Raw genomic sequence first — 21,786 nt, forward strand, 5'->3', positions numbered from 1 at the left:
TTCCACCAAAAATGTACATTTGATTTATTGTTGCTATTAAACCATTTTTATTCCCTCAAAGCCATCATAATCTGCTGTTATTATTTACTGCTATTGTTAAAGATTTCTTATCTATCCAGTTTAGCTTTTACTGCCCTGTCCACAGCTGACAGGTGTGGACCCACATTTGTCCCATTCTTCCTTTCTTCCTGCAAACACGTCTTAAGGTGTGCAACAGCACGGGGTGGTGGTTGTTTCAAAGTTCTCCAACCTTCTCTATTGGGCAAGGACTGCAGGCAGGCCAGTCCAGTGCACGCCCAGTTTGTGCAAGAAAAGCACAGCAGTTACAGATGAGGCAGCTTTATTTAACCAAAACAGTGAGTGCTGTGTCATCAGGAAGTAGATCTCCTCTCTGAAATGCTGAACCAATTCTCTGAAAGTTGTTTCACCTCAATCTAAAAAGGTGTCGGGCCTAAGCAGCACCTTCAGAAGCTGTGGTACTCTGTAACTGACTCATGTGTTTCCATGAACCCAGATACTGTCAACCCTCCTGCCCTGTCAGCAACTCAACTGCAAGTAGAAACAAAAGAGGCAAAGGAAACGACAGTAAAAATCTAACTGCAGGAGCAGCAACCCTCCCTGACATTCGTGCCTTATCCACCTTTAAAGGTGCAGATAACTGCAGAGGCATGTGAGGATTCCTGCAGGAACCACCAGGGACAAGAAAGTGAAAAACAGAAATAAAAGATCAATTTAAAAGCAAAACTCATGAGCAGGTAGCAGACCAGAGATATGATCCAGCATTCGTTGCACCACTGATAACACATCAAGACAGTAGTGTTGCTCTCTCACTATTTATGTCTCCCTGAAGCAAAATGTCTGACTTCTTGCATCACGCATCTCTCCACACAAGCAAGAGTTTAACAGAAACTTGCCCATCTGGAGTGAATAAACTGAGGACCTGCTGATAACCATGATTCAGAGAGACGAGCTCTTTATGACATCACTGAAAAACACAACGCCAACTAAGCTGTAAAAGCAGAGCTCTGGCAGCAGGTTGGGGAGACACTTATATCTGGTATGAATCTCTATGTTCCTCTGAGCTGTACAGAAGCACTCAGCTATGGAATATTTTAAGACACAAAGCTTAAAAGTCCAACAAAATCAAAGATATACAAGTGATATGATACTGTTAAGTCATAGCTGTTCATGGCTGAATAACAGCTTTGTTTGGTACTTTTTAATTTATTTAATTATTTTTGAATTAATAATATGCTGAATTTATAACACATAACCTCTGTTTGCACTTTATAAATGTGACTTTGCTCACAGCTTGACTTTGTCTGTCAGCGAAAGAGATGAAGAATTTCTGAATTACGTCATCTCCTCGTTAGTATAGTGGTGAGTATCCCCGCCTGTCACGCGGGAGACCGGGGTTCGATTCCCCGACGGGGAGAAGAAAGTATTTTTACAACTAAATGATTGAAGTCTGGAAATATTTGCTCCCCACTTCTTTGCTGATGCCTGACAAAACGTAAACATCATTCCACAATTATGCATCATGTTTGAGAGAGTTCAGAATCACAGGAACAGCTTGAGAAAGTAACTGGATTTCTGGACATGAGATTTCTGGACATTCTACATCTTTTATTGGGTTGAATGAAAATATTTTTATCGCTATTCTCAACTTCTTGTGATTGTTGTAGGTAAAATGACCTGAAAATGTGCATTTTCAATAATGGGGTCCGAATTGTCTGGGTGGGTTCTTTCCTGCACCATTCACTTGTATTTTCATTGTCCTCTTGGTCTCCTTTGTACTTTATGAACTAGTATGTGCTATGAATTCAATCTGAATACAGGCACGGCTCTGTAATCCCCGTTTATCTGCATCACTGGGGAAGGCTGTTCACTCAAAGCATTTCTGCTGATTGTCCTGGTGGTGGCCACAGGAAATCTGATGTAATGGACAAAATCAAAGTGGTCACATTAAAACTTTTCTACATTTTGCTGAGTAGGAATATAAAAGTATGTTGTTCATTAAGTGTCAGTGGGCAGTGTCATTTGTGGCCTGCAGCCCTCCAGGTCTCTGCTGCAGGACGACGGCCCTCTGAAGATTCTCAACCACTCAGTGGAGGAGCTCCTACAGATCTACCACAAGGTGGTTGATGACCTGCTGCCATCTGTTTCTATCACAAGATGCAACTCTTTCAGATGAATGTTCTTTACAATTAAAGCTTCGGGAACATTTTAATCAGTGAAGACGGGCTTCTGAATGTTGATGTGTCTTCTGGGACTGGAGTGCATCCTTCCCTTTATGACATTTACATGAACCAAAGCATCTAAAAAATATCTAAGAAATCTATTTGATAGCAAATAATCTGTCTGACACAAATGTGAGTTCAATGGTTAAATATGATCAAATCTGGAAATTATTTCCGACATTTAAGTTTTGATAAATAACTTATTTTTTTTTCTTTTTAAATCAGTAACAACTTTTGTCTCCACCATCTGCCTGCAAACAAATCCACCAGCAGCTTTTACCAACTGACAGCAAACAACTCCAGCCTCCATCCACCAACAGCTTTACATTCATCATTTAACCCTAACTTTACACCTTTATCACCTTTATCTTACACACACATACATCCACTGGAAAGTTATCAGTGAGCACGATTTTCCTTCTTTCCTTACAGATCTTAATGATATCTTTTATAAATCAACAGTAGATGGACTTTTGATGTTGAAGAGTCCAGGGTACAGTGGGCTCAGTAAAGCATCACAGCAGAGGGATTAGATGAGGTTTGGGTTCAGTAGGAGCAGCTGTCCATCATTAGGAAGCCCGGTGATTTTCTGTGGGACTGTGTGTGAGAATGTGAATGAGGCTCACTGTGAAGCTCTGAGTGGTCAGCAAGACAAGAGAAGGGCTATATCAGTGCAATCCATTCATTGATCAGAGGTTCTGTGTTATATTGCATTCCATCACCAGATGGCGCCACACAGCTGAAAGATTTGAGTGTCAATCCTCACGTCATTTTATAGCCATATAAAACCCGAAAGAGACACAACACAGCAGCTTCCACATGTGGAACATTCTGTGTTTCCTCTTTTGTCTGTAACTGAGGAGCTGCTAAATATCAGTGTTACAGTTCAGTATTTGTAGCAGATGCACGTGCAGGTAAACACGTTCATGCACGTATAATAACATGCGCTCACAAATTCACAAACACTTACACACGCATGCACACACACACTCACAACGGCCTACAACCACCACACAGTGAAGCCCCCGGGATGGGTGTCACTGTGGGCCCCTAATGTCTCACCTGGGATGTGAAGGGAGTGACAGAGGTTTGGTCTGAAGGACTCCAGGTTATAACCTCGGTTCTAATACGTCACAGCATATGTGATGAAAATGCCTCACCGACACACGTCAGTGCACATCAGTGAATGAAACACTATATTTTAGAATAAAACAAGAAATGCACAACAGAATCTTTTAGGATTGTCAAAATGAATGTTGTTGTTACTGTACACAATACACTTACTGTAGCTTAGACAGGAAGTGACAGTGCATAATGCTCCGTTCATGCTCTCCATTCTTGTCCTCGAGTGTCAAAATTCCCGTCCCAGCAGCGCCACTCCGGACGCTTTGGTGTCATTTCAGCTGGCAGTAACAGCTTAAGCCTTTTCTCACTGTGTGTGATCGTTGTTTTGTTTTTTCTTTGGTCAGCAGTGCAGATGTTTCTAAAGCTGCTGAAAATCAAACGATCATCTGGAGCCATATCTTCTGAATCTAAGTTCCCCTTAATCTGTCCTCATGGAGAGAAGCAAAACATCTGAACTAGCATGATCCCAGGGTGGTTGATAAGTGCCTCAGTAGTGTCCTAAAATGTCTGATGTCCCTCATGTGAACACCTGCCCTCCAACATTTGAACTTCCTTTCCAGAACTCCAAGTTCTAAATATACCAGAGCCAAGTGTGATTCTAAACCCAGGTGCAGCGATATAAAACAGCTGCAGTTTCAAAGATTGGTGTATGGCCTCCTCCACCTCCTGGTTGATTCAGTTGATACTGATGAAATGCATCAGTTCAAACTATTATGGATTCTTGCAAATACAGGACAGGATTTTAGAGACGCTGTGTTCAAATGGATGTGTCCAGATGTTGGACTTTTTCTTTCTCAATGTGGAACAATATGCGTGTGAGAGCCATGTAACGTCCTGCTCTCTTAGGGTTTCAACTATATATATATATATATGTATATATAGCCCCTGCCCAACAGGATTGAGCAACTTTCTATTGATGTGCTGTGTGGGTGCGTAATGTGTGGGAATGGCATCGCTTCCGAGTCACAACCAAAAAAGCCACAGACCGTAATTAAATATTGAAAATCAAAATTTTCCAATTTTTTCCAATTCCAAGTTTTCATCTTGAAACATGCTGTCGGAACACAAATAACAGCTAATTTTTTGTTTTTGAAAATAAAATGATAAATCGGTTGGCCGTCAAATACACGGACCCACGTGACAGTGACACGAAGTATTCAGCTGAAGTCGTCGAGAGATTAACAGAGAACACAAATCAACATTCTGGAATCTGGACTTCAGTTCCATCCAGAATCTGTGGTTGGAACCACAGACCAGAAGAGAGACAGAACAGAAGCCTTCAATCCTGCAGATCATCACAGAATAAGGTCCAACTTTCCAGTGGAGGCATGAAGAAAGCAGTCGTGAGTACCAGAACATACAATTAATGCCTTAAAACCGACCTGGACAATAATATTTTGAGATTTCACAGAAAAAAAGTTTAAAAATGTCATCATGAAACTGAACAAGAGAGCAAAACAGCACACAAGATGGTGACTGAGAACAGAGCGCCGTTGCTCTTTCTTACTCTTATCACAAAGTTGTGATGTCATCACTGATGGTGACATCACAATTGATGTCATCTCTGATTTTGTTTGACATCACAATGCAAATGTGTCAAAGGACCCAAACTTTCTATAAGCCAGATGTTTTAACCCCTTTTTCACAGTTCGTCAGGAGTTTATCTGAAGAAACACGTCCAGTTTTTGAAGCAGATTTAAAAGTCACAGCAAACGTTTTTCACATCGCCTCAAAGAACAACGCTTAATTACTATTATTATCTTAAATAGTAATTTTGACAAGCACTTAAAAACAACGCTTACTTACTATCTTAAAAAGCCATTTTGACAAGTACTTAAAGACAAAGACAAAATGAGTCAAACCAGAACACCATCTACTTGCTCCTGATGGTCGACCACAATTTGCCTGAGGATTTCTACACGTATACCATTACTTTTAGCAGTGACCAAAGTTATGAAGAACCCACCAACCTGTTGGAAAAAGAACAATCCCAGGTCTGTGCTGCAGCTGGGACTCCTCATTCCGAGGATGCCCAGCTTGTGCAGGATCATCTCCAGGCCTCCATAGTATAAGGAATGTTGTTGTGGAAAACTGCATCTGCGGTTCAGATTAGTACGACTGTAATTTTGACCATAAGGAATTACATTGGAGGTATTTATATGAAGCAGTTCATACAGTAAATGTTAAAGCAGCTTTCCATGGACACACTGTACTGATTCAAAAGTCATGCAATGAAAAGTGTCACCTCTGAAGAAAAGGAAGTTCGTGGTGTGTGTATTTAGGAAACAGCACTTTAAGCATTGAGGTAGTTTCATTAGTAAAGGGTTGAAACAAACTGATAACTTGTTCCAGCGACCTGCTACAAGAATGTCCAGTGGCGTCTGAACGTGTCCTGTCAGCCAGACAGGCTCCATCATGAGCTTCAACCTGTCCGGCGGCTGGCGGAAGCCTGTCCCACCAGTCTTGTCCTGTGGCCCTGACTCCGCTGTCGACCTGCCCATACTGCAAGCTGTTCCGGAGCAGCTCAGCGTAACGACTCCACGGCTGCCACAGAAGACATTTTTCCCAGTTGCAGAACAATACTCGCTGGACTAAGCTACTGAGTTCTTCAGCGACGGACAGGAGTCGAAGCGTGTGTCCAATAATGGAGGGGACGGCTTGCTTCATTTAGCAGACAGTGAGGGGGCGGGGCTTGTTCCAGACTCTCAGCTGCTCTCCCATTGGTCATTATATATGACGTCAGAGACGGACAAAGTTCATATTGGCTCCTGAAGCTTGTGTAGCAGAATTGGTTCTGGAGGAATGGCAGCAGTGACACTTGTAATGTTCACAGCTTCTGTTTGACACCTCAGAGTTTATAAAACTCATACAACACTATCAGAACACATTGTCACCATATTAACCTTTATCAGTTTAGGCTTTCTAAAGTAACGGGACACACACACATCAGTTATATCCAGATGTTTTTCACATCTTTTCATAGTTTCCTGTTTTTGCTTCATAACTCAGATGAAATCAGTCAGTGTAAAACACAGCAGGCTGTGAGAGAAAGTAAACCCAACCCAACCAAGACAGAAGCTGAGGGATGTATCACTGAAATTACTGAGCACATCATCAAACAGTAGAAGAAGAAGCCCATTTTCACTGATATCAGTATCAGATAGCAGACTTGGAGGTGCTCTTCTTTCCACATCTGACCTTCACTCCTCTGTGTCACGCCTGTGGAACAGCCTTCCTGAAGACCTGAGAGCAGCTGCAAGTGTGGACATTTTTAAAAGCAAGCTTAAGACCCACCTTTTTAGCCTGGCTTTTGGTTAATTCATTCATAGTTTTATTATATCCTATCCTTTTAGCCATATGCTTTAATTTTCTGTCTGTTTGTGTATTTAGCGTATTTATTGTAGAATTTTAGTTGTTGATGTCTTTGTGATAGTGCAAATTTTTTATTCTGGTTTGAATTTATCTTTTTTTTTTAAATTTTATTAACAACTTTTCATTTCTATGTTTATTTATTTATTTCTTATTTTATTATTTCTTATTTTATTTTTTAAATGTTTTTAGTCTTCTATTTATTTATTTATTTGTGTTACTTATTTTTAGCTCCATCCTTTATCTGGTTTTACCCAGTCTCTGGTGTTTCCTCACTGCAACTCGCTGACTACAGCACTTCAGTTACCTTTGTTCCAGTATATGTGGCGTGTGTATGTGTGTGTATATATATACATATATATATATATATATATACATATATATATATATATATATATATATATATATGTGTGTGTGTGTGTGTGTGTGTATGTGTGTGCATATGTATGTTGGTGTATAATATGGCCTTGGGTTTCATTTTGTTTTATTTGCTTTTATCTTGTAAAGCACTTTGTGCTACATTTTATCTTGTATGAAAAGTGCGATATAAATAAAGTCTGATTGAATGATTGATTGATTCTCTCCAACCATCTTTGTCCCAACCATTGCATCTGTAGTGTTCAGTACATCTCCAGCATCAGGTCCACTGTGTCCGTTCTGCTCGTCTTCTGCAGACGGTGCTTTTTCGTGGCTGGAAACCATCCAGTAAGTCAGGATTCTGCAGGAACCACTGGAAGAGTTTCACTTCCTCCTATAGTTGAACGCTTCTGTGTTCATTAAACTGACATCATGCAGTTTCTCTATTCACCAACAGAGGGAGACAAATCTCTATCAATGCAGAGTCCCGCTCAGTATTACTGACAAAACTTTAAAAAGCTACTGAGAGGACACATTTAAATCAATACCATACAAAGAAGTTATTTCTATATTTGAACCAGGTTTCCACCTCCTTAAAGTAATCCTAAGAGCTCACATCCTTTGGCCTAAAAGGCCTCTAGCAAAGAGCGAGATAAGACCAGAGTCAGCCACTCTCGAGATAAAGTGCCTTATGAGCTGCTGAAGTAAATAAGTTTATATTAGTTTTTCTTTTGGTCAGAGGCTCTGGTGCTCTAGAGCTACACCAACTGTTTCTGAATGTTAGATGCAACACCTTTAAAATCTATTTTATCTTCATGCAAACAGCTAATCTCAACTGTCCTGTAGTTCATAATGACAGATCTCCATTTATTCCCATCTCTTTTGCTGCATTTTTAAAACTTCATTACATTTGTTTTGTTGTTGATATTGAACCACCAAACCAGCCAGCTCAGAAGACACAGTATTAAGCAGCTATCAGAGTGAGTGGAGGATATAAATGAACAAGTGGTTCAATTCCTTACAAGTCAGAACATTCATCTTGAAAATCAGCAAATATCAAACACTCTTGCATGAAAGGATAACAAATCCAAGCCTGCAGTTGTTATTAAGTTTGTGAACAAGAAGCACAAGATTGAAGTGTTGAAACAGACAAAAAAAAACTTAAAGGTGCTGGGGTTTTTGTAAATTAATATTTGAGGAAGAAAAAGGCAGAAATAGGTTGAGAGACACTAAGTTTCTTGATATTATTTTGATAGAATAATAAAGCTGGAGGTAAGCCCTCATTTTTAATACTAACTGTGCTTTTATACTTTTTTCATTAATTCGAGGAATTGACATTGAGAGATTAACATGAAGAGACAGAACAATAAAGAGATGGAAATGGAAAGTTGGTCTAACGGGAAACTTTTTCTAGAAACATGTTTTACAGTTGAACAGTTTCACAGCTGTGTAAAGTCATCCAGATGTTAACATTTCCCCTCCATAGTTAAACAGAGTTAAACTTTAAACTGAACTGGTTAGGATGTTCATTTCCGGCAAAACGCCTCTCTGGGTGTGTCTTTCAGAGTTTAGTTTCACTTTCCACTAAACCTCCATCTTTTTGTGACGCAGATTATTTGCTCCGTGAAATTCTCCGTCTGAAGGTAACGGAAACTATTTTTAATGTTTGACTATAATATCTGCTGTTGGCAGCTTAGTTCAAGTAGAAACAAACACAATCTGCCGCATCGTCCTTTCTGTTGATTCACTGCTGTCTCTGTGAAACTGTAACTGTGAAACTGTAACTGTGAAACTGTAACTGTGAAACTGTAACTGTGAAACTGTAACTGTGGGACCAGCGCCGTGTAGAACATGTCCGCCTTTTTGTGTTACTGTGTGAGAACAATATCTGGCAGCAGACTAGAATGAGGGTCAAGGCTTAAACACGGAGTCGATATAGCTCCCATTTCTGACGATCGACGGCATTTCTTCCTGCCTGAATCAGCCTGTTCCTGAGGCGGAGATGAGTCTCTGCTCTCCCGCTGTCTGAGCCTCTGAAAGCGGCCTGAGCTGAGACAGCAGCAGCTCAAATCGAGGTAGTGACAGTTAAAAACAGCCTTTCCGGTGGCAACCTGAACCGCCACAGTGTGCCAGTTAAGAACTATACTGATAACCCGTTTGCGGCTAATCAGCTTTCCACAGACAGCGGCAGCAGGCTGCGGGTGGGGTGAAATTGGTTTTATATTCGACATTCGCCCATTTTCCGGCGCAGTAACTGTAATTGCATCACGAAAACCGCACCAATTACCCTCAGGGTGGTATTATTTTGTACATAAAGCTAATAGTAACATTTCACAGGCTTTACCAACTGTAACGAAGTCTGGCGAAAGTTCAGAGTAACCGCTGAATATCCTTCTCAGTGCCCTAATTCAGCCTGAGCGCTTAGAGACCGTCAAAAAAGTGCAACGTCTTTTTTTTCTCACTAGAGATTCATGCAATGAACACCAAACCACTTCTGATGTGTTTGTGAACTCACTATAAAGCTTTCACAGTCATTTAGTTTCCAGAAAAAACCCTTTTAGGTAGAATATGTACTCAGGGTGCATATTTTATTCTATTTTTAATAACTTACTGGTTTTTCGACATATCAACACCAAGCCACTTCTGATTTGTTCTTGATATTAATATGAAATATTAATATTAAATCCCCTCCGAATGGGAAATGTGGCGTTTGGAAGATCGCTTGCCGGTGTCGCTCGGGGGCCTGAAAAATAAATAATAAAAATAAAGGATGTGGGAACTACGCAATGAGTTCATGAACACATCAGAAGTGGTTTGGTGTTGATATCTATAAAAACAAGAGTTATTACAAAATAAAAGCCTTGAATTCGAATGAATTCAAATTCATTAAAACCTTTTTGAAAGAAAATTAAAAGCTTTCCTTGATAATAAAAGGTGTGGAACTACACAATTATAGTTACAACTTGGGAAAAATAGGCGAATGTCGAGTATAAAACCAATTTCACCCCGCTGTCAAAGCGACGGCTGTGGCAACTCATGTTGCCACCGGAAGTGCCGTTGTTGGTTGGCACGATCTGATCTTGCTGTGGCTCTCCTCACACCCCCCCCCAAAAAAAAGATTGCAACAAAGTCACACCCTGTCATCAGTTAAACACATTGATAATGAAACACATTTTACTGAAATAAATAATAAAAATACAATATAGATAATGTAACATATTAGTGATCATGGTGTAATTAAAACAAATGTTACAATAAAAAATATCATTAACAATGCAAAGTATTGAAAACAGGCACAAAATCATAAATATGATCATTTATAGATTAGCTGACAGATTCTACAACACAAGGGACTGTTACATGCATGTATTTCATTCATAATGAAAAGAATTAGACAATAAATAATATTTCTTTCACAAGTTCTTACACAATATTGGCATTAAGATCCCATTTCCTAATATTTATCATATAGATATACACATATTTTTAAGGAGTTGGTTTCAGTTTTAAATTCTTGAAAAGATGGGAAGGATTTGGAGAACCTGGCTTTGTGTTTTCTCAGTAAACCTGAAGGATTAGCAATGAGTTTAGTTTCAGAGTTTTATGTCCACAGTCTTTCTGCAGCAGAGGACATGAAACCAACATCGAGCTGCTTTGGATTTTAGATCATTTGTTTCTGATTTTGGCTCTTTTCTGAGCAGGAACCCTGCATACTAACCTTCAGGGACGATCTTTAGGCATCCACTGTAAAAATGGTCTCTAAAACCACGTTTCAGTCCATTTCTACACGCCTGTCCACTGTAAGTTTAAAAAAGCAGATGGAAAGTTAATTTTTAACAGATTCTAAGATTGTGGGAAGTCTTTGTGAAGGATTTATCCCCCTATAACACCCACTGAGCAGAAGTCCAGCTGAATGCATCTGACAGTGCTGTAATAGGTTAACTACAGACCAAAGAGGGTCAGACTTAGCAAAGAATCATATTTCAGAACAGCACTGGCTTGTTGATTGGCAGATACAGTCACTGCAGAACTTTATCTGAGCTTTTCTAGGATTTGTAGCTTTTACCTGAGCAAAGAGCATCCACTGTAAGCCCAACCCGCAGTGTGCTGAATTCTGGCTGTTAGCACAGCATCTGGCTCAGTTTCTGAGTGTTTGTCTGGTTCTGTAACTTCATGTGTTGGAAGCAATAAGCTACATTTACTCTACTTAAAGAACTTTAGCTTTCCTCAACAATTTTCATGTTTCAACTTTACATTTCTTCCTTTTCAGAGGAGATCAGTGAATCTTTTATTGCTCTGCATCTCTTCACAGAAACGCTTGTTAAGGCATCACAGAAACTTATTGTGACCTTCAGAGACTTGTTGCTGCTGTTCAGCTGAAGGTAAACCTGGATTAGGAACGTTTTCAATTTTAAGTCCTCAGTTAATCAAATTCATGGGCTGGAAAAATGAGTTGAGCTGAGGATGACTTTACACACAGTGATATTATGTTCTGGGAGAGGCCGGACCTGATTGATGCTGCATTCCAGCCTCATCTGCTTTGACTCTCTGATGACAACAGAACGGTTTCCTGTAACCTGTAAGCTGTTTGTTTTTGCTCTGTAATGTTTGGGGAACATGTTCACTTCTTATTTCAGAACAAACTTTGATCACTTTTGAGTTTTAAGACAAATCTGCATGATTATCAGATTATTGATGAACTGGAATCAAACAACACGATGATCAGCTGATGATGTTTGTTTTCTACATGAAGAACTGATCTTCATAGAATGAAACCATCAGCTCCTCCATTACAGTCAGACACAGCAGCTTCCTGCTGCTTCCTGTGTCACCTTTCAGAATAAAATAACATGACTGTCAGTTAAATGTGTCTGACTGTAGTCAGTTATGAAGCTGTGTGCAGCTCTGATGGAACATATAATCCACTAATATTGTCTAATGATGAAATTAAGTAGATTCAGATGTTCTGTCTACTTTATGGGTCAGTTTGTGATGTTTTATTCAGATTTTTCCTTTGTATGGGAGTAATAATCCTTCATTTTTGTTTCTTTTTGTTTGTTGAATTCAACTAAAAGTTAAAAAGTTTCATTCAAGTTTTTATCAGGGACATTTTATTTGTACTTTTAAACATAAGATGGAACCTGCAGACAAAGATGGAACCTTCCCATGGTAGAATGTTCTATTATTAACAGTATATTAGTCAGTTTCTGGTTCAGACATTAAATCAGCTGATCTCCGTCCTGTTTCATGTCAGTAAATGTACGTAATGGTCCATCATCATCATGAGTGTGCTGGGTGGTAGCTCCATGCCGGACTGATGGAGGTACAGCAGCTGCTCTTTTTACAGCCCAAATGATGGAGAGGAGGATTGGAGTTGATGTGCAGATGAATGATTTGTGTTCCCTCTGCAGATGGTAGAAAGTGTGTGTGAGCTGATGTGAATTCAGCAGCATGGATCAGTGTGAGGACACTAAAACCACTCTGTGTGGAGAACATGAGAGCCAGAGCAAAGCTCAGAGGTGAGATGAGCATCTCTAACTGTCCATGACTCTTCTCCATGTCAGAGCTCAGCACTCACATCACCAAACCACCTTTATTCACAGGAACCAACCAGAACCTGAACCAAGCTGTGTGTCCATGAAGAGCGATCTGTCAATGGGTCGCGAGGGTGACTTCAAATCAGACCAACATCCATCCTTTCAGAGGTGAGCTGAGTGTAAATGTTGTAACAGAGTAAAATGTAGCAGAGTCAGTTTGAACAGTTTTTATTCCAACATGTGTTTAATGTGAGCTCAGCTCTGTTTCACATCCATTTCTATGTTCATATGTGAAGCGGTGTGTGTTGGATGTTTTCCACAAACCTCTGCATGTTCAGTCTCATCTGAGGAGAATTAAAATGTCCTGTATTTATTGTACCTATCTCATGTATTTATTACATCGCTTATATTAATAAAAAACAAATGTAGGACATAAATAAAATAAACTGCAAAGTGGAACTGTTGCTGGTATTTTTGTGGCAGTATTAGGTCACATTTGTTGGACAGCACTGTCACACATTGAGTGGTGTCGCCGGCCGTCGACAAGTATGAGGGGAATGATTGATCTACCCATCATTCCTGTTAGCGAGAAAAGTAAACAAGACAAACGTCGTAATGGCATCAAAAATAAGTTATATTAGTGGAAAAGCAGGAGAAAAAGAAAATGGAGGAAGAAAAACGCTCTAAGGATAAAGTTAAGGCATGTGTTGGTGATGTGGGCAGGACAGCTGGAGGAGTAACATTTTGTTTGTTTATTTGTCCTGCTAGCTAGCTTCGGATAAATGTTATGTACCTGGCTAGGATTTGTTCATTACAAACTCAGCTTTAGTGTTTGCTTCATGAAAGTTTGCTTATATAAAATGAATATGTCACATATGTCACAGACAATAGTCTGTCCTGCCATTGGACTGACTGACTGACTCCAGACTAGCAGGGAGGGAGGGCCTGTTGTTGTTGTCCTGCTCTGTTGTTGTTCAGTTGTCTCGACTTAAAACTATTGACGTTATTTTATCATTATTTAGGATTAATTTACTAAGTTTGGTGTGTTATTTATAGGCCTATAGGCCTATTTATACTCAGATTGGCTTCATGGTGAAATATTTGAAAACTTCTTCACACACTCTTGTTACATACTTAGTAATTTAGTTTTGCATCAGTTTTTTTAGTTTTTGTTGCATTATAGAGACCTTTTTTTTCTTTAGAGCAAAGATGGAGACACTTGTGGAGCACCTGGAGGGCCCTCCAACCCAGGCAGCTCCACCACCTTCAGCAGGTAGGAGTCCAACAGGTTCTGCATGGAGACATCAGTGAGGCAGAGACACATGATGCTCAAACTGACCAAATCACAGCCCTGCTTGTTTCTTTGTGGGTCCTTAAGCCTTCAGTTAGCAGTAACTGTTAATCTGGTTGAATATAGAACAAACCATTTCTGATCAAGATATCTTTGTTCTGAAACATGGACAACAGCTATGACTCTGAGAGTCTGGAAGGTTCATAAAACCAAATCCAACCAAATTTACCCCAATTTTTGGAATACTTTGATGTTCAGCCTTTTATATCATGATCATATTGTTTACATTAACACTCTGGTCCCATTTGCTCACTTGGTTTGAGTGTGTGGTATTAGGAAGAAACACTTCTTGGGAAATCTTCCACACAGACCGAGCTCCTCTTCCCTCAGCCTCACAGGTATATGATATCCCCTTATCAACAAAAGCATGATGAAAGCTATGTTCATGACATCATTCATCACTGACTGTCTCTCTGGGCTCCTGCTTCCAATTATCCAGCACTTTACTGTGTCAGCTTTCAAAATGTACATGAACCCCTGAAGTATTCATGATTAATTATTTTTTACATTTCAAGAATTTACTGAAAAGACCAAAGTTTATGTGAGATTCATGTCTATGACATCTTGCAGAGAGCGAACTCAAAAGAATACGAATGGAGTTTGTGACGAGGGTCCCAGCAGAAATCCTCAAGCAGCTGCTTGATGCCCTCTTAGCAGATGGTGTCTTCAGTGATTTGGAGAAAGAAGCAATAATCGAGGAGAACCAGACCAGAGCAGATAAGGCACGAAGACTCATCGATGATGTAAGAAGAAAAGGAGAGGAAGCCTGCAGGAAGATGATGGAACATCTTCAAAAATTAGATCGTACACTTTCCTCTCAGCTGCGTTTGTTATCTGGCCCATCAGCACAAGAAGGTAAAGCCACATATTTCTGTAATAAGGGCTTATATCTTTATATTCAGTTGTATTGACAAGATTAGTCTTTTGGACTAATAATTGAAACTTCTCTTAAAGAGCTGACATCCATGAGGGTCCTTTAAGACCAAGTGTGACATGTGCTTAGCCTGAGTTCAGCACACTGGAGGCAAAGTACAGAGCATAATAGACACATTATTTTGTTGTTGGCAGGCAGGAAGCTATTGGTTGGTATGTGTTGTAGGCTATATGCAGTCAATAAGGAGGGTTAATCTGTCATGTTCCCATTCATGTTGCACCCCTGCACTGACAGTGATTCTGTGGGTGCAGGAGGGATCTTTGCTAATAATTCACCCACACAACCAGCTTGTCCTCCAGTTTTGCCTTGACTTGCACTTTTCACAGTGACAAACCATAATTGCACAATGCAAGCCGTTGAAGTGAATGGGTTACAGAGTGAAGTGGTGGGATTGTCTTATGACGTCTGAGAAGGCCATTAGTAGGGGAGCAGTGTCATTTTTACAGACTTAAACCAACACCAATTCAGATCCTGCTGGAAACCATGGAGGATTTGGGAGAACAGGAGCTAAAACATTTCCACTGGTACCTTCAGAATCCTGAGTTACTGGATGTATTTGAAGCCATCAGAAAGTATCGTCTGGAGAAAGCAGAAAGACTGGATACAGTGGATGTGATGGTTGAGATGTATACCATTGAACATGTTACATTTTAAACAAGATCAAGATGAATAAAGGTTAGTCAGAGGAAGAACAAAGTATTAAAAAGTATGTGTGGAGCACACAGACGATGTTTTACAGCATGTATCAAACACTAAAAGCTTTACTTTGAAAGTTCAAACTTTGCGGCTCGTTGATTCCACACAGTTGTTATGTGAGGAGGAATTCTTTATGATTGATTTCAGATTAACTTTCCTCCAACAGGACAAGCATCACAGAATGTGTTGGACCTGTCGGCTGGAGCAGCTACATCAGCTTCATCAGCATCAACAGGTATGTGATGTCGGCAACTCAGAAAAACAAGAAGCCAATCTGATGAGTTACAATAGAGGAAGAGCCTCTGCTCTGTGTTATTTGTGCAGATATGGCATGACCACTGTTGAAATGGAATGGAATCACTTGAACTATATTCCTGTCAGAGAAAAGTGTGAACAGGACAGAAATGATTCAACACAAGATGGCCTCTCAGAAACATTGTGTGTTCTGCAGTGACTCTTCCATCTAAGGCCACAGATGGAAGCAAACAGCACTTTCAGATGCTCTCACTGTATGGGTCAAAGCTTCAGATTTCACTTTAACTCACTTGTAACTTGTGGTATCATGTGATAAATGAAGGTGATGTACACATTTTATCGTTGTTTCCACAGAGTTCACTTTCTTTTAATTGTTCCCACCTACAGGGCGTTTGAATGATTCTATATGAACTTGAACATTAAGATTTAATTTGTGTAATATCAGTGAAGAATAAACACATTCTTTCATTCCCCGAACTGATAAAACATTATGAGATTAATCTGAAATGATGAAACAGCAGCTTCATTTGCAGTAAATTCAATTCAATTCAATTCAATTCAATTTTATTTATATAGCGCCAGATTACAACAATTGTCATCTCAAGGCACTTAAGTAATATAGTCCAATTCAAGCCAATTGGAATTCAATTCATTGTAATCATAATCCAATTAATTCATATAGAGCTAATTCAAAAAATTAATATCCTAGCTAAGGAAACCAACAGATTGCACCGAAAGTTGTCTTCAGTCCAATCTCCCGTCCTGAGCGTGCCTGTGGCAACTGTGGAAAGGAACGACTCCCTTTTAACAGGAAGAAACCTCTGGCAGAACCAGAACCAGATAAATAAGACAAACATTTGAAAGAGGCACATTACAGTCACAAAACACATGAACTCCTTACATGGAGTTTGATGACTTATTTTTGACACGATAAACTGCTTAATGACAGAAAAATAATTGTATGTGTTTTTCTGTCTTTCAGAGGCTCTTCACAGGTGTCAGCCTAAACTTAAATCTGCTCTGAAGAAGAAGTTCCAGTGTGTGTTTGAGGGGATTTCTAAAGCAGGAAACCCAACCCTTCTGAATCAGATCTACACAGAGCTCTACATCACAGAGGGAGGGACTGGAGAGGTCAATGATGAACATGAGGTCAGACAGATTGAAACAGCATCCAGGAAAGCAGGCAGAGCAGAAACAACCATCAGACAAGAAGACATCTTTAAACTCCCACCTGGAAGAGTTGAACCAATCAGAACAGTGATGACAAAAGGAGTGGCTGGCATTGGGAAAACAGTCTTAACACAGAAGTTCACTCTGGACTGGGCTGAAGGCAAAGCCAACCAGGACATCCAGTTCATGTTTCCATTCACTTTCAGAGAGCTGAATGTGCTGAAAGAGAAAAAGTTCAGCTTGGTGGAACTTGTTCATCACTTCTTTACTGAAACCAAAGAAGCAGGAATCTGCAGCTTTGAAGAGTTCCAGGTTGTGTTCATCTTTGACGGTCTGGATGAGTGTCGACTTCCTCTGGACTTCCACAACAAGGAGCCCCTGACTGATGTTACAGAGTCCACCTCAGTGGATGTGCTGCTGACAAACCTCATCAGGGGGAAACTGCTTCCCTCTGCTCGCCTCTGGATAACCACACGACCTGCAGCAGCCAATCAAATCCCTCCTGACTGTGTTGACATGGTGACAGAGGTCAGAGGGTTCACTGACCCACAGAAGGAGGAGTACTTCAGAAAGAGATTCAGAGATGAGGAGCAGGCCAGCAGGACCATCTCCCACATCCAGACATCACGAACCCTCCACATCATGTGCCACATCCCAGTCTTCTGCTGGATCACTGCTACAGTTCTGGAGGATGTGTTGAAAACCAGAGAGGGAGGAGAGCTGCCCAAGACCCTGACTGAGATGTACATCCACTTCCTGGTGGTTCAGGCCAAAGTGAAGAAGGTCAAGTATGATGGAGGAGCTGAGACAGATCCACACTGGAGTCCAGAGAGCAGGAAGATGATTGAGTCTCTGGGAAAACTGGCTTTTGAGCAGCTGCAAAAAGGAAACCTGATCTTCTATGAATCAGACCTGACAGAGTGTGGCATCGATATCTCAGCAGCCTCAGTGTACTCAGGAGTGTTCACACAGATATTTAAAGAGGAGAGAGGGCTGTACCAGGAGAAGGTGTTCTGCTTCATCCATCTGAGTGTTCAGGAGTTTATGGCTGCTCTTCATGTCCATCTGACCTTCATCAACTCTGGAGTCAACCTGATGGAGCAGCAAACAACCCACTGGTGGCCTAAATGGTTCAATGAACCATATGTAAAACATCTCCATCAGAGTGCTGTGAACAAGGCCTTACAGAGTCCAAATGGACACCTGGACCTGTTCCTCCGCTTCCTCCTGGGTCTTTCCCTGCAGACCAATCAGAGTCTCCTACGTGATCTGCTGACACAGACAGGAAGTAGCTCACAGACCAATCAGGAAACAGTTGATTACATCAAGAAGAAGATCAGTGAGAGTCTGTCTGCAGAGAGAAGCATCAATCTGTTCCACTGTCTGAATGAACTGAATGATCGTTCTCTAGTGGAGCAGATCCAACAGTCCCTGAGTTCAGGAAGTCTCTCCACAGATAAACTGTCTCCTGCTCAGTGGTCAGCTCTGGTCTTCATCTTACTGTCATCAGGAAAAGATCTGGATGTGTTTGACCTGAAGAAATACTCTGCTTCAGAGGAGGCTCTTCTGAGGCTGCTGCCAGTGGTCAAAGCCTCCAACAAAGTGCTGTGAGTACAAACATAGATACATTTCTTTTTAAATACATTCTATACTTATTAACTGGAAAAAAACAGCAGAATCAGCATTAAACTCAGTTTCAAATTAACTTTAGTTTATCTACAGTGTCAGTTCACAACAAAATATCATCTTACAAGTGATATGAGATGATACTTTGTTGGAAATAGAAACTCAGCAGTTCTTCTGAGGAAGAACATGGTGACAATTATTTTTCAATTTTAGAGTCAATTTGTTTCATTGATTAATTAAAGGAGTTTATTTGCTCCCATATCATTAGTTAGTTACTTCGTGTCACGGCCCTTTGGGTGTCTTTCGGGGCCTTGTGTGGGTATGTTTCTTTATCTCCCCTCAGATCCTGAGCTGACTGGAGCACTGGGCTCTGATTAGTGCAACTCAGTGCAACGTCGTTCTGTGAGGTAGTGATTAAAAGCTCTGTCCCTGTCCCTTTGGGAGAGGCTTGCTCCTTGAGGACAGCAGCGTATATTGGGTTCTGTTGGCATTACCTTTTGGTTTTGAAGTTTTGCACCATACAACACACTGACAGCACATTTTCCATGTACAACATCACTGCAACTAATTGCCACTCCTCACAGTTACTCTTTTGTTGCATATTCAGTTTAGTTTTGGACTTGGATTACTTTAATAAATAAAATACTTGTTTTGTAAACCTTAAAACCGTGTGCTTCCTCCTTTTTGATGTGGCCTTTGAGCCAGGTCGTGTCACCTGACTTCAATCAGGTGTCTAAGTGATTTTTTTTTATAAACAGATGCCTGTAGATGACTACAATCAGGATCTCCAAACTGCTCACCAAGTCTGAGTCCAAATGTTAAAATGGCATAAAAAAGGATATTTTACAGCATTTTATCGACTAAATTTAGAAGCTCTCCAAAAACAGCTCCACACAGTCCACAGAAATGTTGCTGTTTTTCTCTGATATTTCCTCCCCAGACTCCTCAGAGTCATGATGACTGCATGTTTTCAGTATGTCTGGAAAATGAACAAGAATACTCAGGAATACTGTCTGAAATTCAAAAGCAGAGGACATTTAATTATCCTGCAGAAAGGGAACATTTACATACAGGAGCTGTGATGCAAATGTTCAAAGATACAGAGTTCTCAGGAGGCTTTTATAGGGTAGAGAAGACGGATGCTTGCGTCTATGCATGAGACATTTCCTTCTGTCCTGCAGGGAGCAGATAGTGGTGTTGATACCGCCAAGGTAGGTGACCTCTGAGTGCAGCTATTAATCTCATGCATACGTCAACATAAGCTGTTACACAGAAGCAGAAATGATTATGTGGGCATAAAGGATCAGAATATTTCTATCACAGAACATCCTGAAGTGTAGATTTAGTTTTGCTGTCTGTTTTGTCTGTTTTGAACACGAGAAACTCTAACAAATGAATAAATAAATAACCAAAGTGCAGTTTAAGTCTTTTAAATGTACTTTTCTGTGGGAACTTTTCAAAGTGAGTCGATGTAAGAGAAAAACAAGTTGTCCTTTATGTATTGATTTCTTGGAAGAAATGTGTGTCAGTCCTACAGAAAGCATGGCAGCCTGCAGAGTGACAGACAAAGGCTGCAGCTACAGAGCCCTTTTCAGCTAGGGTTAGAGTGAAGTTACATGAAGTATTTCCACATACTATGCTGGAGTTTAAAGCTTTATTGAGTGAACAAGGGGATCAAAAAGACAAGATACACCTGAGGAATTTAGGGCAGAAGGCTCAAAAGAGCCAATCCTTGCTGGATGATGACACTCGACTTTGCATGAAGGAGGGAGGTTGAGTGAGTTCTCCAGAGGCCGAGGGCCTTAACAGCCACATTTGTTCATATGAGCTGATGAAGATAACACAGTGGTGCCGGCAAAACAGCTGACTGTTAGTGTGAGAAGATGCTTTGCTCCCATGGTGTTCTTTGCTGAGCTGAGATCATCACTAACAAAACAGGATGAGCCAAATAACAGCAGAAGATACATCTTTTATTTTCTCCATCTACTGAGCTAAGACAGCACTTGTAGACATTTTCCATCACTTTAATGTGATTAACAAATAAACTGAAACAAACAGTGAAACAGAATTCTTCCACTAATCAAATATGAATGTAGTTTGATTGATCAATGGATCAAGTTATTTCCTTCCATCTCATTTCCTCCTCAGACTGAGTGGCTGTAGCCTCTCAGAGAGAAGCTGTGAAGCTCTGTCCTCAGTTCTCAGCTCCCAGTCCTGCACTCTGACAGAACTGGGCCTGAGTAACAACAACCTGCAGGATTCAGGCGTGAAGCAGCTTTCTGTTGGACTGAAGAGTCAAAACTGCAGACTGGAAACACTCAGGTAAGGATTCATGAACTTTTCAGCTGAGAGCTGATATAATTCTGGCTTAAATGGATGAAAAAACAGCTTCCAGGTATCTTGATCAATGAAAGAGGTTGATCTGTTCTGCCTTTTTATTATCTGGCTTAAATAACTCTGATAATGAAGAGAATGAAATATAACACACAGTTTAAAGAAATACCAAAGTGCTCTTTTACTTTAACTCCTTTCCATTTCTGTAGATTTGTCCTAAAACACAGATCCATTACATACCCAAAGTAAATTAATTTACAGAAACATGAGCTGTTTTTTCCTCTAAATGTGAACATCAAACCTCCTTTAAATGTGGACACACTGCACTGGAACAAAGTTATGATATCTGTATGTTTATTGCACTGAAACGTCTCTTTGATCCAATCTCCCGTCCTGAGCGTGCATGAGGCGACTGTGTAGAGAAAAACTTCCTTTTAACAGGAAGAAACCTCCATCAGAACCAAAACCAGGAAGGGCAGCCATCTGCCTCGACCAGCTGGGGGACAACAAGCACCATAACACCAGGCCAGAGATACCTGCTGAGAAAGAGAAACACAAGTTAATGACAACAATAATGTCATATGAACATGGAGAGAAAAGAGAGCAGAGGGAGGAGAGGTGCATCATGGGAGGTCCCCCAGCAGTCTGGGCCTATAGCAGCATAACTATGGGATGTTTCAGGGTCACCTGAGCCATCCCTAACTATAAGCTTTATCACAAAGGAAAGTTTTAAGCCTAATCTTAAAGGTAGAGAGGGTGTCTTCTTCCTGAAGCCAAGCTGGCAACTGGTAC

General features: G+C 40.5%; 2 protein-coding genes and 1 non-coding gene across 6 annotated transcripts in view; 2 read left to right on the top strand and 1 right to left on the bottom strand.

Annotated features, from left to right (window-relative positions):
• Positions 1–21,786, bottom strand: part of LOC140296621 (uncharacterized) — a 581,862-nt gene that overhangs the window by 157,954 nt on the left and 402,122 nt on the right. The window lies entirely within an intron of this gene.
• The window catches only part of LOC140291688 (NLR family CARD domain-containing protein 3-like), a 46,160-nt gene that overhangs the window by 19,153 nt on the left and 5,221 nt on the right, over positions 1–21,786 (top strand). Inside the window, exons 1-11 of one of the 4 annotated variants that reach the window (XM_072379435.1) lie at positions 8,652–8,734; positions 11,404–11,473; positions 11,572–11,670; positions 12,503–12,610; positions 12,695–12,796; positions 13,831–13,901; positions 14,243–14,317; positions 14,550–14,834; positions 15,776–15,844; positions 16,847–18,641; positions 20,809–20,982. In XM_072379435.1, coding sequence (XP_072235536.1) covers positions 12,543–12,610; positions 12,695–12,796; positions 13,831–13,901; positions 14,243–14,317; positions 14,550–14,834; positions 15,776–15,844; positions 16,847–18,641; positions 20,809–20,982 — 2,639 coding nt within the window. In that variant the 5' untranslated portion in view covers positions 8,652–8,734; positions 11,404–11,473; positions 11,572–11,670; positions 12,503–12,542. Of the gene's footprint in view, positions 1–8,651; positions 8,735–11,403; positions 11,671–12,502; positions 12,611–12,694; positions 12,797–13,830; positions 13,902–14,242; positions 14,318–14,549; positions 14,835–15,494; positions 15,589–15,775; positions 15,845–16,846; positions 18,642–20,808; positions 20,983–21,786 lie in introns of those variants that run through there. The other 3 variants (XM_072379434.1, XM_072379436.1, XM_072379437.1) reach the window with 3 other exon arrangements.
• Positions 1,364–1,435, top strand: trnad-guc (transfer RNA aspartic acid (anticodon GUC)). The gene has a single exon. It is a non-coding gene; the product is annotated as a tRNA-Asp (tRNA).

Source organism: Leuresthes tenuis, unplaced genomic scaffold (genome assembly GCF_036924035.1).
Source record: "Leuresthes tenuis unplaced genomic scaffold, fLeuTen1.0.hap1 SCAF_1, whole genome shotgun sequence".
In the NCBI taxonomy this organism is placed as follows: domain Eukaryota; kingdom Metazoa; phylum Chordata; class Actinopteri; order Atheriniformes; family Atherinopsidae; genus Leuresthes; species Leuresthes tenuis.